The 16,343-nt window shown below is 45.7% G+C and overlaps 5 protein-coding genes across 11 annotated transcripts; 3 read left to right on the top strand and 2 right to left on the bottom strand.

Annotated features, from left to right (window-relative positions):
• Positions 1-4: 4 nt before the first annotated feature.
• Positions 5-2,381, top strand: LOC117651201 (15-hydroxyprostaglandin dehydrogenase [NAD(+)]-like). Its single transcript, XM_034395013.1, has 7 exons — positions 5-218; positions 416-536; positions 626-752; positions 841-947; positions 1,226-1,429; positions 2,120-2,232; positions 2,348-2,381. The coding sequence occupies exons 1-7, from the start codon at positions 64-66 to the stop codon at positions 2,379-2,381; spliced, it is 861 nt and encodes a 286-aa protein (XP_034250904.1). The 5' UTR covers positions 5-63.
• On the bottom strand, positions 1,863-7,250 carry LOC117651311 (protein LSM14 homolog B-B). 7 transcript variants are annotated; one of them, XM_034395202.1, is made up of 9 exons: positions 6,996-7,250; positions 6,288-6,436; positions 5,867-5,872; positions 5,601-5,733; positions 4,887-5,155; positions 4,537-4,801; positions 4,282-4,459; positions 3,969-4,207; positions 1,863-3,874 (listed from the first exon to the last, which is right to left on the bottom strand). In XM_034395202.1, exons 1-9 carry the CDS (start codon positions 7,114-7,116, stop codon positions 3,867-3,869), a joined length of 1,368 nt encoding a protein of 455 aa, XP_034251093.1. In that variant the 5' UTR covers positions 7,117-7,250; the 3' UTR covers positions 1,863-3,866. The 7 variants fall into 7 exon arrangements, with proteins under 7 accessions (XP_034251093.1, XP_034251092.1, XP_034251091.1 ...); XM_034395201.1 differs by having other exon boundaries at positions 4,887-5,167; XM_034395200.1 differs by having other exon boundaries at positions 5,526-5,733.
• A 424-nt stretch (positions 7,251-7,674) lies between these two features.
• On the top strand, positions 7,675-10,672 carry LOC117651312 (cytochrome c1, heme protein, mitochondrial). Its single transcript, XM_034395203.1, has 8 exons — positions 7,675-7,831; positions 7,949-8,020; positions 8,797-8,844; positions 8,925-9,073; positions 9,170-9,302; positions 9,391-9,684; positions 9,768-9,887; positions 9,972-10,672. Exons 2-8 carry the CDS (start codon positions 7,949-7,951, stop codon positions 10,080-10,082), a joined length of 927 nt encoding a protein of 308 aa, XP_034251094.1. The 5' UTR covers positions 7,675-7,831; the 3' UTR covers positions 10,083-10,672.
• A 145-nt stretch (positions 10,673-10,817) lies between these two features.
• Positions 10,818-11,782, top strand: LOC117651313 (aprataxin). The gene is made up of 3 exons (XM_034395204.1): positions 10,818-11,257; positions 11,330-11,463; positions 11,540-11,782. The coding sequence occupies exons 1-3, from the start codon at positions 10,854-10,856 to the stop codon at positions 11,707-11,709; spliced, it is 708 nt and encodes a 235-aa protein (XP_034251095.1). The 5' UTR covers positions 10,818-10,853; the 3' UTR covers positions 11,710-11,782.
• Positions 11,783-11,884: 102 nt separating this feature from the next.
• On the bottom strand, positions 11,885-15,118 carry LOC117651310 (3-phosphoinositide-dependent protein kinase 1). The gene is made up of 8 exons (XM_034395194.1): positions 14,933-15,118; positions 14,798-14,840; positions 14,408-14,708; positions 13,953-14,316; positions 13,695-13,877; positions 13,290-13,616; positions 13,028-13,180; positions 11,885-12,948 (listed from the first exon to the last, which is right to left on the bottom strand). Exons 1-8 carry the CDS (start codon positions 15,101-15,103, stop codon positions 12,850-12,852), a joined length of 1,641 nt encoding a protein of 546 aa, XP_034251085.1. The 5' UTR covers positions 15,104-15,118; the 3' UTR covers positions 11,885-12,849.
• Between the last annotated feature and the right edge of the window lie 1,225 nt (positions 15,119-16,343).

Below are 16,343 nucleotides of genomic sequence, written 5' to 3' on the forward strand. Positions count from 1 at the left end.
ACATCATCGCAATTCGGCTGACGAACTCAACCAAATTATCAGTGGAAAGTCATTCCCGCCGCCATGCTGGGGCAGCTGGGGCGGGCGGCGTTCCTGGTGGGGCCCTTGGTGGGGCCCTTGGTGGGGCCCGCCAAATACCTGCTCCGCCATGGCCCCTGCCTTCAGACCGCCCTCAGACTCCAGCACTGTGCGCGCGCCCTGTTCCCGCCCCTGCACTGGTCAGAATCAGATCAGTCCGCATGCTGTGCTGTGTTTTGTTGGAGTGATAGTGGCAGGAGAGATGGGCCGGCGATCTCAACTTTTTTCAACACGCCATTTAGGCGACTTTTGGACGCATTTGAGTCGGTTGACTGAGTCGAGTCCTTCTCGCGGTCAAGCAGAACCACCGACCAAGACGTTTCGGTCCGTCCCGCAGCCACAGCGGTGCCGATAGGAACGACCTGATGGACCCGCACTGCAAGGTGGGCCTGGTCACGGAGGGCACCACCAACGTGGGCTTCGGCGCGGCGCAAGAGCTGCTGTGCCAGGGGGCCGAGGTGAGGCAGGGTGAGGGGAGGCTCCCTCTCTGATAATAAAACGATAACACAGTGCCCGACTCGGCTCATGCCTTCCTTGAGTGCCGCAGAGCGTGGTCATCACGGGCACGCACTGCGAGGCGGGCCTGGAGGCGGCGGCCAAGCTGTGCTCGCACCACGGCGCGGACAGGGCGGTGTTCATGCAGGCCGACACGTCCTGCGCCAACCAGTTCAAAGGCAAGTCCCCGCGAGTCCTCCGGGAGCGAGGCCCGGCCCGGTATTGCTAACGTGGCGCGGCTCGCCGCTGCCATTGGCTGCCTCACAGATGTGTTCGAAGAGACCGTGCGGCGCTTCGGCGGTGTCGACATCATGTTCAACAACCCACGACTGCTGGGCGGCGGCGGCTGGGAGCACGACCTCCACGTCAACCTGGTGAGCCCGTAAGGCCTGAGACCATACGGCACATCACTCGTGGCGCGGCCTCTCTAGTTCAAGATCCTAGCGAGTCTAGCGAGCGCAGAGCGCCTGGCAAGAGTGAATAGGCAGGCCCGCGACACGCACCGGTTCGGCGGGCGGGCCTACCCGCAAGGCGATCGCAGCTCGCCCACCGGTCCGGGACTCTCTCTCTCTTGCACGCAGACGTGGCCCCCACGAGCGAGAGAGACAGCGACGCGCGACGCGACGCGACGACAGTGACTCTGCCACTGCAGGCCAACGTCCTGCGAGGCTGCCTGCTGGCCATGGAGTACATGGGCCGGGACCGCGGCCACTGCGGCGGCGTGGTGGTCAACAACGGGGGCGTGGCGGGGCTGCAACCCTTCGGGGCCTCCCCGGCGCACTGCGCGGCGCAGCACGGCGTGGTGGGCGCCACCCGCAGCTTCAAGGACCACTTCGCCAGGACGGGCGTGCGGGTGGTCAGCCTGTGCTGCGGGCAGACAGACAGCGAGCAGGCCAAGGGCGGGGGCGGCGACACCCCGCGCCAATCGTAAGCCTCTTTGCATTGAACCAACGTCTCGCTGAGTTCGCTCTCTCTCGCACTCGGGGTGGCGGCGGCGGTGCCTTGTGGGAACAGAGAGGAGAGGATGCGACTCGGCTCTGTTCGGACTCGAAGCTAAGGGTTTGCTAGCCCTAGGTCAAAGGAACCCCTCCACGTCACGCAGGACCCGGGCAGCGTCCAAGGCAGTGCTCCACATGGTCAAGAGAGCCCCAGCAGGATCCATATGGGTTCTGGATTCCGGCGAGCTGTTCGCAGCGCAGATTCCCGACCGGGCTCACTTCTCAAAACTTGTCACCAAGTACGTGTAGGATTCAATAATAAGAGGTAAACATCAATGACAACGGAAGGGATTGATTCAGATAATTTATTTATTGATGGCCAAAAGTAACATTGCTCACTGATTAGGCAATGGCTCACTGCATGCTCACGAGCCCACTGTGCGGGCCTCAGCACTACAAGGACAGATTAAGATGAACAATACTTGATTGAAAATTAAAAAGCTAATGTGCCGCAAGTGTTGAGGGATTACACTGCGAGTGCTTTCTCAAATTTTGAACATCAAGATTTGCGAAACAGCACACTAACAACACTCTAAATCTTAAACTAGACCCTTGAAGAGCAACCACTGCAGTTTCGTCTACCTTGGGAAACATTCCACACTGAGATCACCCATTTCCATGCAGTCAGTACAATTGCAACCTTAGAGGAAGCCCACGAGGCGTATGGAGTCACTTCTATCCACACCGCACACACCACAGCCCTTAACAGATGGAGTCAGAAGAACATTTTGTATTCAAACAGCAAATCTTAAAATCCCTGACAACTGCCTCAACAGCTCAACAATAGGCCAACAAAATGCAGGCTTCTAAACCTGCAATGGTCCAGGAAAATGTGAAGTATGACATCCTATGTCAGGAAGACCGACCAATTCATATACAACACATGCAACAAACTTTGAAAATTTACAATATATACCTTTGACATATCCGCTCCAGAAAAAAACACTTGCACAGCAACACATTCAGATAACTTACAGTAATACATACGACCTGGCACAATTCAGTCAAACTGATCAATAAGTCAAAGTCGATATGAAAATAAATGAGACTTGAGATAAACTCAAGGAACTGAACTTTAGGTAAAGGAGGTAATAAACACTAATTCATGTGCAACAATGTTAAATACTCAATTCATGAAGAGTTCCTCCACTAAATACACAGTTAAAACAGCACTTGCTAGAATTGTACCAAATGGAAACTTCGAGATCAGTCAAAATTTAGATTGAAAGACAAATGAAAGTAATAAGCTTAGAAACATGGAAAGCATTAAGCAATGACATCTTTTATTTAATCTCTTGCTAGCAAAGTTCAGTAAAGAAACAAATGAGCCACGTGCCAGTAACCCAATTCTATAAATACAATAGCTCGTTTCATTTAGTATCACACTGTGCGTCTCGCCATCACGGTCCGACATGTTGACTGGCATAAATAAATCAAAAAATGAAACCGTTTCACGAAAGTCACCACCCTGGGTGTCAAAATCCACGATGTACATAAAAAAATAACAAAATATATCTACATGAACCATTTCTTGCATCTACAAGCAAAAATGTAGTCTTCTTACATTTCAATATAAGTTTCCATTTTCCAAGAAGTTCCTGTCCACATGGTCTTAAAACACTTTCATTTGTTTACAAATAACATAAAATTCCCTTTCTTACATCAAGCACAACGTCTTTGGCCTAAATAAATTTGATCTATACAGGGATCTCTAAATTGACAGGTTTAATTACAGACTTGGCCTACACTTTGAAGTCACATTTAGCATGTGCAGGCAGGCAGTTGTTCACAGGCAAGGCTAGATAAATACCATGCCACCAGGTACGTATATGACAGCTACCTTCGAAATAAAAGGCCATTATTTAGGACAGGCATGAAATGATTTGTCACAGGCACAAGGGAGCTCATTAATCAAAAACATTTAACATCAGATCTTTGCACAAACCTGTACAGTCTAGTACCCAAGAGCTCCCCACCCCTACATCTATTCTGTCTTATTACAAACACCCAGATTAACTGCTGGAACCCATCAGGATCATCACAATCAAATAAAATTAAAAAACTCATGAGCCGACATCAGAGGACCAACCTTATTTCTCCATTTGCACCACATACTTTCTTCCATTATAGGATACAACACAGTTCATACCACTTGTAGTCAACCCTGCTTACTTCATCAAGTGCACGGGAAATGTCAGTCAAATACACAAATAAAAACATCCTTGGCTCCATTCCACTTGATATGCCTCTAGCAAATAAACTTCTCATTCAGCAGTTCTGGGTGTTTTCAGGATATTACTTTCCTAAAATGAAAAAAAAAAGAAAAGAAAAAAAAGATTAACAGTGAACAGAAGAACATCAACTTAATGCAGACTGTTCAGGGTGCAAAGGACTAACCTGTTGGCTGTGCCTGTGCGTTAGCAGGTGTCGTGTTGGGGATACCGGAGTTGTTTCGTTGATGGTATCCACCGCGGTTTCCCCTGTAGTTTCCGCGGTAGCCACCACGGTAGTTACCACCGCCCATACCGCCGCGGTAGTAGCCTCGGCCCCTGTAGGCGCCACGCCTAGCAGAGGCAACCCCAAAGGTTTCAGAGTTCAGCTTTCTCTCAATTCTCCAGTCAGTTCGCTGGGAGCGTCTGCAAAGCAAGAAGAACAGAAATGAGTGAGGAGGATTGCTGAAAGAAAGTCCACACTGCAAAATCACACTTACCCTTTACTTCGCTCAACAGCTTCACAGCTTATGTTGTCGAAGAAAGACTTGGCCTTGTCATAGAATCCGGTATCATCCTCTTCTGGCTCATTGATTTCCACCCCAGTCTCGTTTCCAGAATCATCCTTCTTCTCACTAGTAGATTCACCATTTACCTTAGTCTGAGCCTGGTCTGCATCTAAAGAGGAAAGGTCAAGAAACATCATCAAACCTGAATGAACAATTATGAAGCACATAGGAGGCTTGAAGACTCACCTAACTTGGCCTTGGCCAATTTGCTACGGAGCTCCTCAAACTCAGTGTTGGCTTGTTCGAAGTCATAATCTCCCTCAAACTTCAGAGTCTTCTTTTCTCTCTGTGCACCTGGTGCTGCTTGCTGAGGTTGTTGCTGGTTCTGGCCTGACTGTTGTCCAGGGGCACGTTGGAAGTTGGGATTCTGACCACCTCGGCCTCGACCCCGTTGTCGTACCATTCCTCGGTTGTTGACCCAGCCACCACGGTTTTGCTGGTGCTGGTTTCTCTATAAATGCAAAAGTAAAGGGTTACAACATAAAATGCACAACAGTTGCCCTGCCCACAGGCAATCTGGAATCAAAGGGACCAACCTGATTCCTGTCATGGTAGTCATTGTTCTGGTCCCTGTGTTGTTGCTGGGGATCTCTGTAGTTCCTGAACTGAGGCCTCTGCTCTTGATCTCCTCGCCTATCTCGGTTTTGACTTGACCTTCCATCACCCCTGTTGGGAGGCTGAACAGCACGATTCTGGGGGTGCTTCTTGTCATCTTTGGGCTGGGTGCATTGAACTCCAGCATCCATTGTTGGGGACTTGCGGGAAAGAAGTCCAGGGGTTGATGAGCGAGAACCGCTGATGAGATCTAGGACAGAATCTGAGTCTGAACATTCTAGAATTTCTTATCAAGTAAAAAGCATGAAACAAAATCAGGCAAATGAAAGAAGCATTGAGCAAGCATGCAGAATGACAATAAATGAAAAGAACAAGAGCTGTAAATAGTTTGTTTTAGCATGGCCACAAAAACTGACAAGAGACAAGCTCCTTAAGAAGCAAATGTAAGGCAACAGAAGAGAAAATACCAAAGTTTTCCAAAAAGATTGGTACATACCAGGCAGCTGAGAAGCGTGCAAAACCATGCCAAAGCTAAACCATTTACATACCATGAGGCTCCTGCTCACCAGGAGCAGGGCCTGCCTGAAGAGGCTCCAACTGTAGTGGTGCACCCAACTCACTCTGCTGCTTGCCCAATCGAGGGTCATAGGCCAAACCTACACCCGGTGCAATGTTGCCACCAATGCCTGACATACCGCCCATTGGACCTCCCATCGACTGGGGGTAGGGTCCCAAAGGTCCTGGCCCGCCAATGTGTCCCAGGACGGGGTGAGGGAAGGCTTGTCCGGGGAAGTTGGCCGAACCACCAATGCTGGGAGGCACGGACAGCTGAAATATGAAACATTTTGAAGGAAAACACATCACAATCAAGATAGATACAGGTGAGAGGTGAAGTGAAATGCAGAATCAGATGAACTAAGAACCCATGAAACTAAATAGTCAACAAAAACCACTTAATTACCTCGGACTGTTTTCAACGCAGCGAAGAATTACATGAAGCCAATCCGGGAAGAAATAACATCATTAGTAAATTAGGATCTAAAAGGCACCATACAATACACCAAAAGCCCAGCAGGATGAGGGAATTGAAACCAGCATGGGGAAACCTTCAGTATGTTCATTGAGAAATGATCCAAGGAGGGGTAAAAGATGACCTTACAAATAGACAGTTCTTCCTCTACAGCCGGTAAAAGGGTAAGATACAAATGCGGAAATGTTTCAGATCGGGAACGGTCAGCAGAGATCAGAGTAGCATTCTAAGGAGTGTGTTAGAGGATGCACACCAGCGAATGAGAGCAAGCCACAGTGAGCCAAGTGAAAAGTTGAGGATAAAATGACACGAATTTGGTATAACAAATTAAACAACATGGGTTACATCTCACCTGGACAATAGCAGGGTCATTGAGAGGCTGTGTATTCACAACTCTAATATCCTTGATATCTGACCCTCTAAACAGGATATAGTCATACACTTGGTTTTGAGCAGGAACGGGGTACTTTGTCTCCCTCTCTTCGGTTCCGAAAGAACGAACTGCAAAAGAAAGTTCAGGACATAAGCACAACTAAATGGAAACAACATATTTTAACACAGCTGTGACCTGGCAGTAAGAGGCTCATTAAAATATGGCAGGGCTAATAGAAAACCGTGAAAGGCTAATGGGGTAATAACTGAATGCCATCGATTCGAAGAAGACTTGATACCGACGCTAAATTTGAGGCAGATGAGGGGGCAGGGGGAGGGGGGGTGACAAGTACCGACGCAGAGTGGATCCAACCTGAATATTTGTCAGAATGCTCTCCGAAAAGCCGTTGACTACATGGAGCGGCTACGCGCCTGAAGTAGGGTTTGGTGAAGTCACCAGAAGTTGAAACTACGAAGCGTCGGACTTAAGCGACATAAACAACACTGGTCCATTTGACAGAAGCCGAGCGTAGGCCTACGCCGGAAAACACAGCCAAGTGCGCATTTCACCTCAAATGGAACCAACGTTTGAAGGGGCTTGTCGGGCAAGGCACGTGGCGTTTTAAAACGGGACCAAAGACACTACAGCTAAAGAAACCAAGGAGAGAGGCGGTACTCCGAAACTTACCGCTAGCCAGCGCGATAGTACATTCCTGCGGATCCACAGTAAATAGGCGTCCTTCATACCGAATATCAGCTTTCGATATTAAGCTGATTTTGCTGCCCAGCTCGGGCATTCCCGAATTCATCTTGATGAAAGTTAATTTTACGCAGGATTTCTCTGATGTCGGCGGATAACGTCGCTCGTCTACATTCGACCTAAACTTAGCCTTCTCGCCGATGTCACAAGCGACTGAACGACTGAAACTGCAGGATGCGACGTTGCCGCTTTGGTGCTTTCTTCTTCCCCTTTCTTTCCTGTTCTTCTCTCGATAAACGGCAACACGAGTCGCCAGTGCGGCGATCAGCTGATCCTGATGGTCATCAATATTTTCACCTTGAACAAGAACGGCAATTAGAAATGGAGAATATTCCCCTTTTTTCGGGATAAAAGTAGCGCCATCACTGCTTTTATTCGTTTTCCTTTCACAGGCAGAAAATGGACTGTCCGAAATTGGCGGCAAGTTCAAAAATGAATATGTCCTGATGTGTCTTCCCCGAGCTAGTTTGACTATTTGTGGCTTGGAACGATTAAAAATAACAAAGCCACTGTCAGAAATTGTTCAGTGTTAACAACAGTGCGATGTGCGCAGAGATTTTTCGAGATTATTTTGTAGCTGACGCTGAAACGACTAAAACACCGACAAGGGGTCGTAAGCAACTGCGCACAGGGCACCAAAGAAAGAAGTCTGGCAACGTCGGAAAGTGGGACTCGGAACATCAAACGAGTGCCAAGAGTTTTTCTGACACCATATCTCTCCACCAAATCGTCGTATTTTCAACTTGGCACCTTGAATTTTGAACGTAATAATCATTTTTAGTGAAGAAATATCTTCTTCACAACATCGACATTATCTTGTGATCATATATACTTACTACTTGTTCCTGCTTTGACCCTTCTGTCTGCACCCTCTGTTCAAGATGGCGGCGTGTATGAGACGAATTTGCGGATCTGGGCTGCTAAAATCTAACCATGGAATTGTTTTGCAACAGGTATAGTGAATTCTGTTTACACCTAATCTACTTTTCTAGGGTATTACATAAATTTGGGCAGTATGAACACCGTTCCTGCATTGTTTACCCCGAAACGGATGGGTCGGTAGGTGCCCCCTCATCTGTCTCCAGTTCTCTAAACTTTTGCCAATTTTCTTCGATTCCTACCATCGAATCACTTTTTAGAACATTCTTTCATACTGTTCTAATTCTTGACTCCCTTGTGATGCACTCCCTTTACCTGGCAGTCCTCATTATTTAAACGGGAAACCATTCTGATGACGGTTGTCTGCATCACAGGTACTCAGGAGGTCAAAGTATAGGTTAGGTTTCTCTTACAAATTTCGCTTGTAAATCTTATTATATTTGTATTAATTTTGCCAGTAAATTACTTTCATTTCAGTAATGAAATCTCTGTTCTCCGTACCGTTCTTTCGGACTCTTGATGTGACTGATTTATCTTATGCAGCCTTCCGTAGGGTTAGGTCTACTGTCTGGCAGTTTGTCCTTCATTCCCCTCATAACACAATTTCAATGTGTATTACGCCATTGATTTCGAAACATTGTTTTACTACATTTCTCTATTATTGACAACACCAGTGACATTTAAAATCGTAGTCAGATAATTTTTTTGGGGGAAAGGAAGCTACTGGTTTCTGTTTTGGAAATTTTATCGGCATTACATGATGGTTAAGTAACCAACACCCTGTTAAATAGCCATATCAACCATGAATTTTATTGTCTCCTTGTTCACTTGCATCTGACTATTTTTTCAGGTTAACAAATTCTCCTCTAGCAGCTCTTGGACAAGGAGTCAGAAAGCTGTAAGTACATTATAATTACAGTTCTATTATTATTCCACACTGTCATGTGGAAATATTTTAATTGGTGTTTGCCCCCTCAGTTATGCACAACAGCTGGTATCTTGACCGGTGGAGCAGCTGCCCTGTGGTACACCCTCGATCGCTCTGTCCAGGCGGCAGATCTTATCCTTCACCCTCCAGAAAACCATTGGCCGCACAGTGGACTTCTGTCAACATTTGACCATGCCAGGTACAAATGGAAAAACGCATTAAATTGAACTTTTATCTTAATTATAGTTTCTTTTGGTAAATATTGTACTTAACTTCTGTGCTGTTATCTTTCTAGCTTGCGCCGTGGTTATGAAGTTTACAAGCAAGTGTGTGCTGCTTGCCACAGCATGCAGTACATTCGCTTCAGAGAATTGATTGGTGTTACACACACTGAGGATGAAGTGAAGGCGGAGGCAGCAGAGTGCATGGTATGTACTACATGCGTTGTGGAGAACTTATCATATTTAACAAGTACATATTTTTCCTATCTACAAGGATGGCACTGTTCTATTTTAGGTGGAAGATGGGCCTGATGATGCCGGAAACATGTTTAAGAGACCTGGCAAGCCTGCCGACAGTTTCCCAAGCCCCTACCCCAATGAGAATGCTGCTCGTGCTGCTAACAACGGAGCATACCCTCCTGATCTGTCTTACATTACTGCTGCTCGCCATGGAGGGGAGGACTACGTATTTGCTCTACTGACTGGTTACTCTGAGGCTCCAGCTGGTGTGACACTGCAGGAGGGTCAGCATTATAATCCTTACTTCATGGGTGGTGCCATTGGTATGGCGCAGGCTATTTACAATGAGGCAAGTTATCTCTTTGCAGCTAATGTGCAGTCTGTTCAAGTTTTTTATTCGTGCTCATTTGTTCCCATTTTGTTGTTTTCTAGAGTGCTGAGTTTGGTGATGGAACTCCTGCCTCTGCGAGTCAAATTGCCAAAGATGTCTCAGCTTTCCTTAGGTGGTGTTCAGAGCCTGAGCATGATGAGCGTAAGAAGACAGGTTTCAAGGTAATTGTCTATTGCTATTCTTATTTCTGTTTCTTTTCTGTTTTGGCGTGTATATTATACTTCTGTAAATTTTTTTCCTATCAGGCTCTTTTGATGTTGACCGTCTTTACGGCCATTTCTATCTACTGGAAGAGGCATGTGTGGTCATCACTGAAGTCGGAAAAGATTTTGTATGTACCAAGAAAGAAATTGTAAAACTGTAGGCTGTACTAGCAAAATGATTCACAATGTAGGATTTGTCCCTCTCCAATCATTGTGTAGTTACAAATTTTAATGTGATGTTTGCTGGCTATTTTCTATCACATTGCAATTTTAAAGAGAACTGGGACAACACAGCAGGTACTGTTCGTTAAAATTACATCATCTGTATTAAAAGCTGAGCAATATTGTTTTTATTGAATGAACTGTTAGCTATCTGGAATATTGCACTAAAGTAATAGAAGTGTGTCCTCTACTCAAACTTTAATTGTGCCAGGAAACATTTTTATCAGAAAAAAACAAATGGATAGAAAATGTGGCGTTGTAATAATTGTTATTAAGTGTATTTAAGAAACCGATGACATTTGTATGATATTATGGTATTCTCTTGTCACCTTTATTATTTTGTGCTTCAGTTTTTCATTAAAATCAATGCTATGCTTTTATCTGTTAATATTTCACTTGTCATTTATTTTGCCTGTCAGCTGCTGTTCTGTAAAATATCTTGTACATTTGCATTTTGCTCAGCCTAATGTAAAGAAGTGTAATGACCTATTAAATGGCATAAAATCTGTAAAAACATTAAACTTGCACTTCTGATTACTTTCACTCTTTGATTTAAAACTGTGGTTCTCTTCCACAAATCCTTAACTAACGAAATTCCCTCTCGAGGGCAGGGCGATAGTTTTAGTGGCCACAGTTGGCAGAACTGGCTGAAAACGTCGTCTGCTTCTGCTTACCCGTGCGTCTTTTGGTTGGTTTGCCCTTATGAACTTTTTGAACAGCCGCGTTTCCAAAAGTGTCTGTCAACGTTGTACCACTTTCTTCACATCACTTAGTACTTTCACAACGCTCATGTCTTTAACCTTTAAGCGAAAGAATGACGAGGAAGCCAGCAACCCACCGAAGAAACCTGCCTCTGCCTCAAGCCACTGGGCGAATGGACTCCTGGGGGCGATGAATGACCCTAACCTAAGAATTTATACTGATAGTCAGGTTGTTGTCATTAAAGACAAATATCCGAAAGCACGATTTCACTACCTTGTTTTGCCCAAAGAATCTATTTCAAGTTTGAAGGCAATAAATAGAGATCATCTTGATCTTTTAGAACATATTCATCATGTTGCCTGTGACATTGCTCAACAAGAAGAGCATAAAAACATTACATTCAAGTAAGTCCTATCTTGTCTTGTTTTATTATTTTTTTCTTACCTCATAATTTGTCTTTTGTCCTTTTCTGTTAGAATGGGCTATCATGCAGAGCCTAGTATGAATCATTTGCATTTGCACTTGATAAGTGACGACTTTTGCTCAGAGTGCTTGAAAACCAAGAAGCACTACAATTCATTTACAACGGATCATTTTGTTGACTCTCTAAGTAAGCAGTACTGCAGCTCTGTATATTAATTAATTATTTTAAACACAGCTCTTCTTTGATTGTTTATAATTTTCAGAACTGATTGAGTCAGTGAAGAAAACGGGAAAAGCAATCACTGTCTCACATGCTGAAGCTGAAAAACTCTTAAAGAAATCTTTGGTGTGTTTCAAGTGCGGTGAAGAAATAAGCAACATGCCCAAGTTAAAACAGCACCTAGCCCGCCATGCTAGCCGTGCTGATGATTAAAGGACTTGTGGTTCAGACCTTTGTGATCCTTTTAAATTTTTCAATTACAGAAAATTGAAATTTTTTTTTAATAGTTGTTTTTGTTGTTGTTGGTTTCCCCCCCAAAATTTTTAGCCTCTAATAGGAATGGATCTTAAGGGTAGATCAGGTGGTGTTTGAAAAAAGAAAAAATGCCTTGTTTTTCTGTTATAATGTAACATCTACCAATTATGCATTTAATCAAATTTTTCTTTATGAATAACAGATACATAATTGATTTATTACAAGCCACACAAACAGGTGTAGCAGCTACTAATATTATGGTAACAGCACAAAATAAGCAAATATGTTAATAATTTTAACCTGAATAAATTATTGATCAAGTTACAATGAAGGAAATAAATAAACATACAACAATGCAAATACATGGCAAATTAACAATAACATTTACTGACAAAATATTTTAATAATACTGACATCAATTGGCTAGTAACTTTGCATTGGTCTTTTAAAAATCAGGGAGGGGCAACAAACTCTGCAGCAAAACCACTGCTCTTGCTCAATACATGAATATATTGATTCATTCAAACTAGGAGAAGGATTGGTATGTTATTTCTTCTACCTAATCTGGGCAGTTAAACAATGCAGTCTTGTATACATGAATAATCACTGATTATCCTCACAAGAGGGTACTACACGTCAAAATTCAGTAAATTTCTCTAGGATACATATCTTAGTGTCTATTCAGACACACAGTACTTAGTAAATTTGCTCCCTTTCACACAATATTCACAAACAGATCATTCACACAATTAATTTACTTCTGCAACACGCTTGACGCTGTCCATTCACACAGAGCAGTTAAAAACAAAAACTATAGTATACATGACAGCAGAAAAAAGAACTACATAAGTACATAAGGAAATCATCTCCACCTCAGCTGATAAATTTTTCAGGATTAGGACCACAAAGTTTATCTTTGAAGTCAACTATCTAAACAATAGATTATTACTTCTGAGAGAAATACATAGGATTTGACTTGCCTATTGCAATAAAATATCACTCATGAAAACAGTCCAAAATGATCATATGTAATATATTCATAGAGAACTGTTGGCAACAAAATTTTCCTAAGGAGGTTTTGCTACTCAATACCTTATATCAATCTACACCATAGGTATTGATTCGCATTTCTTCTATTGCTTTGCACCATTCAAGTGCATAACCTTCTGGATCTTCAAGGTAATATGTTCGATTAGGCTGTAAATAAAGAAATAAGAGTTAGGAAGACAAGGCCAATCACAGCTTTTAACAGAACAAAGCCCTCCATTGTACATACCGTGTGCACAAAGAAGATTTTGAAATTTTTTGGTTCTACTCTAAGCTGCTGACTCCAGGGAATTTCACCCTTTAGTACCATATTGACGGGATCAACATAGTACATGTGAGGACCCTGGGTGAGGAGTAGCATTCTTCGACGGGCAAACAAACCCTGAAAATTAAAGGAAAATACACTTGTTAGATAAATGATGGAACAGTAACTTCAGTAATCAGAGCACAGCCCCAGGAAGACAAAAGATTTATTTTTAAAGGGAACTTACTTTTCGTTTGTCAACAAGTCCTTGCTTAATTATTAAATTATTTTCTGTGAACTGATGCCACTGATTTTCTCTAATTTGTTTTTCTAATCTCTCTGCAATTTCCTCTGGAGACAGTTCCAGTATTGAAATATGTCTTCGCCTTGCAGTGACACTAATTTTTCTTTCATGACTAATTTTTCTCTGGGGCTCAGGAACCACTGGGGGAATAATAGGCTCAGGGGGTTTCTGAGGCTCTGGTTCACTGTTACTGCTGCTATTTTGAAGCTCCAGTCCAAGTAATCTTGTTAACTGCTTATCATCAAGACCAGGCTCCAGATGATCAGGTACCTGAAAAATAATTTAAGAGAAAAGTTAGAACTATCTATGAAAAGTTAGACACCTGCAAGTATATTTTTAAGTACTCACCCTGTAATGACTTCTCATTTCTTCATGTTGAGATGTTCCAGGCAAGTATGGATAAATAGGCGGAGGATTGGTTTCGCTAAGTGTTTTAAAGTCTATTCCTTGGAAAAATGGATGGGCACGTACTGATGGATACCCTTCACCAGGGCAGTCATTTGCTCCTAATCTTTGCTTAGGGTCTATAACCTGTTAAACCAAAAAGTTATTAGGCATGACACACCAAGCCATATAAAATAAAAAGAAGCCAAAGTCCTTACATACCAATAACTTTTCTACAAGGTCTCTGGCACTTGGAGAGAAACCATCAGGAAACTCATATTCCAACTTCAAAATTTTTTGGAAAATGATATACTCTGATCTTGCCCAAAATGGAGGAAGCCCAGCAACCATTTGATAAATTATACAGCCAAGGGCCCACAGATCTGATGAATGGGAGGCTGACTTGTCCCTTAGTAACTCAGGTGACACATACTGAGCTGTTCCAACAAAACTGTTCCTCCTTTGTCGCATGGAATTCTCTTCTTCAGACTCTTTCTCTTCTTCACTAAACATTTTTGCAGAGCCAAAGTCTGTGATGAGAATATGCATATTTTCATCTAAAAGAATGTTCTCTGGTTTAAGGTCCCTGAAAAAAATTAATTAAACAATTTTAAACGAATGTTTCAAAAAGGGGAAAAACAAAAACAACACAAAAACACAAAAAATCTGTAACAAACCTGTGAATTATTCCTAAGTTATGCAAATGTCCTAGTGCAACCAGAATTTCGGCCGCATAAAATCTAGTACATTCTATATCAAATGATCCTACTTTATTGATATATGGTAACAGTTCTCCTCTTTTGGCATAGGACAGGACGAAGTACAGCCTATCTGCATCTTGAAACGTGCAGAAGAGCTTCACAAAGAAAGGGGCCGCAGCGCTCTGGTTTGCACCCAGGCGATTCAGGACTTCCTTTTCTCTCTTTATGTATTCAGTCTTTTTCTCGCGGATTATGTGCCTCTTATCACACACTTTGACTGAGGACAAAAACGACACAATTAATATAATCAGAAAAATGATATGCCATGCGGAAATCAATAATAACTCAAGTTGCTCTACTACTTACTTGCATACTCTTTGTTGGTATGTATATCTTTGGCAAGGTAGACCTGTAACACGAAGAGGGGGCTCGTTAGGCATAAACCCTTGAAAAGAGAGCGGCCTCCTCAGAGAACGGGCACCGCCATAGCAAAGCCCTTACCATGGAGAAGCTTCCCTCGCCGATGGCCTTCCCGAAGATGAAGTCTTTGGGGCTGCGCTTGAGGGCGGCGGGGGTGGGCGTGGCGGTGGGCGCGGCTGCCGGTGCGGCCGGTGCGGCCGGTGCAGTCGTCTGCCCGTTGCTCAGGCCGTTCCGCGGGCGCCGGTGCTGCATGCCGTAGCACCGCGCTTGCCCCGGGGTGGAGGACGGCGAGGCCGGCGTCGGCGGCGTGCTCGCGTCCACGACGTCCACCGGCACCACGGGCACCACGGCGGCGGGGGCCGCGGCCAGGGGCGCCTCCTCCGTCCTGGCCGGCGGCGGCGCCGTCCTCTCCAAGGCGGCCGTCGGGCCGCGCGGCGGAGTCATGGTGATGGCGATGAGCGGCACCAACATGCGGTCAGCGGGGGTGGGCCCTACGGGCACGGGGGGCGCGGCGGCCGGGGGCGGGGCCGCGGGGGCCGCGACGGCTGGGGGCGGCGGGGCGGCCGGCTGCTGGATGGCTACCACGTGCTGCAACAAACAAAAGCACTCGGTCACACGCTGCACTCACACAAGCGTCTTGGATTCCATTTCAAACTCCATTTTCGACTCGGCGCTTTGGAATCGGGGCAACGCCGCGGAGTAAAGCCGCGAAGCCTGTTCGGCCCGCATTGAAAATCCAGGCACTCCGATGGAAAGTCACAGAAATGCTCTCGCAAGGGGTCATCGCTGCCTCGCTCAACGTGACAGGCGACACGGACGCAAACGTGCCAGAGTGGCCTGGAAAGTCGTCGACTTTCCAGCGCTGCAACCCTGGCCGGCCCACTGGCAGGGCGGCAGGGCCCCGTCACTGTGAACACGGTGCCCAGCAGCGGATCTTCGAACGGGGCCGTGCCGTGCCGTGCCGTGCTGTGCCGGGGAAGCCCAGCGAGAGCGGGAGGCCGTGGCGCGGGGTAGGAGGAATGCAGGGCGGCACGGCGGGCACGGCGGGCGTGGCACCTGCCGCCATTCCAATCGCATTCCAGAGCGCGCCACATTCTTTGGGCCGGCGAGGTGCGCCGTGCGCCGCGGAGCCAAGCCGAGCCGAGCGGTCCGGCCTCTTCCCTGGAATTTCGCGTGCGGAAACCAGACGCAGCGGCAGCGCGGCAGCAGCCTGGAGCGCCTCGACGCGTCCTGGCCGCACCGCGTCAACGCGTCCTGTCCCTGGCCGCGCCGTTGCCGTGGAATGGCCAAGTCGAGGTCAAGCGCGGCTCGAGCCTCATCTTGGAAGTAACAGCTTGACGGAGCCGTTTGTTGGACGTCCATCCTTAAACCTTGAGCCCAGCCCAGCCAGCAGGGGATGGCAGAGTTTGAGCCTCCCGACGAGGGTCCCTGGCAGAAGCGGCCAAAACTTTAGGCGGGTTTTGAGCTGCAGAGTCGCTGAACAAGACTCGAA

This window comes from Thrips palmi, unplaced genomic scaffold (assembly GCF_012932325.1).
Source record: "Thrips palmi isolate BJ-2018 unplaced genomic scaffold, TpBJ-2018v1 HiC_scaffold_5, whole genome shotgun sequence".
Lineage (NCBI taxonomy): Eukaryota > Metazoa > Arthropoda > Insecta > Thysanoptera > Thripidae > Thrips > Thrips palmi.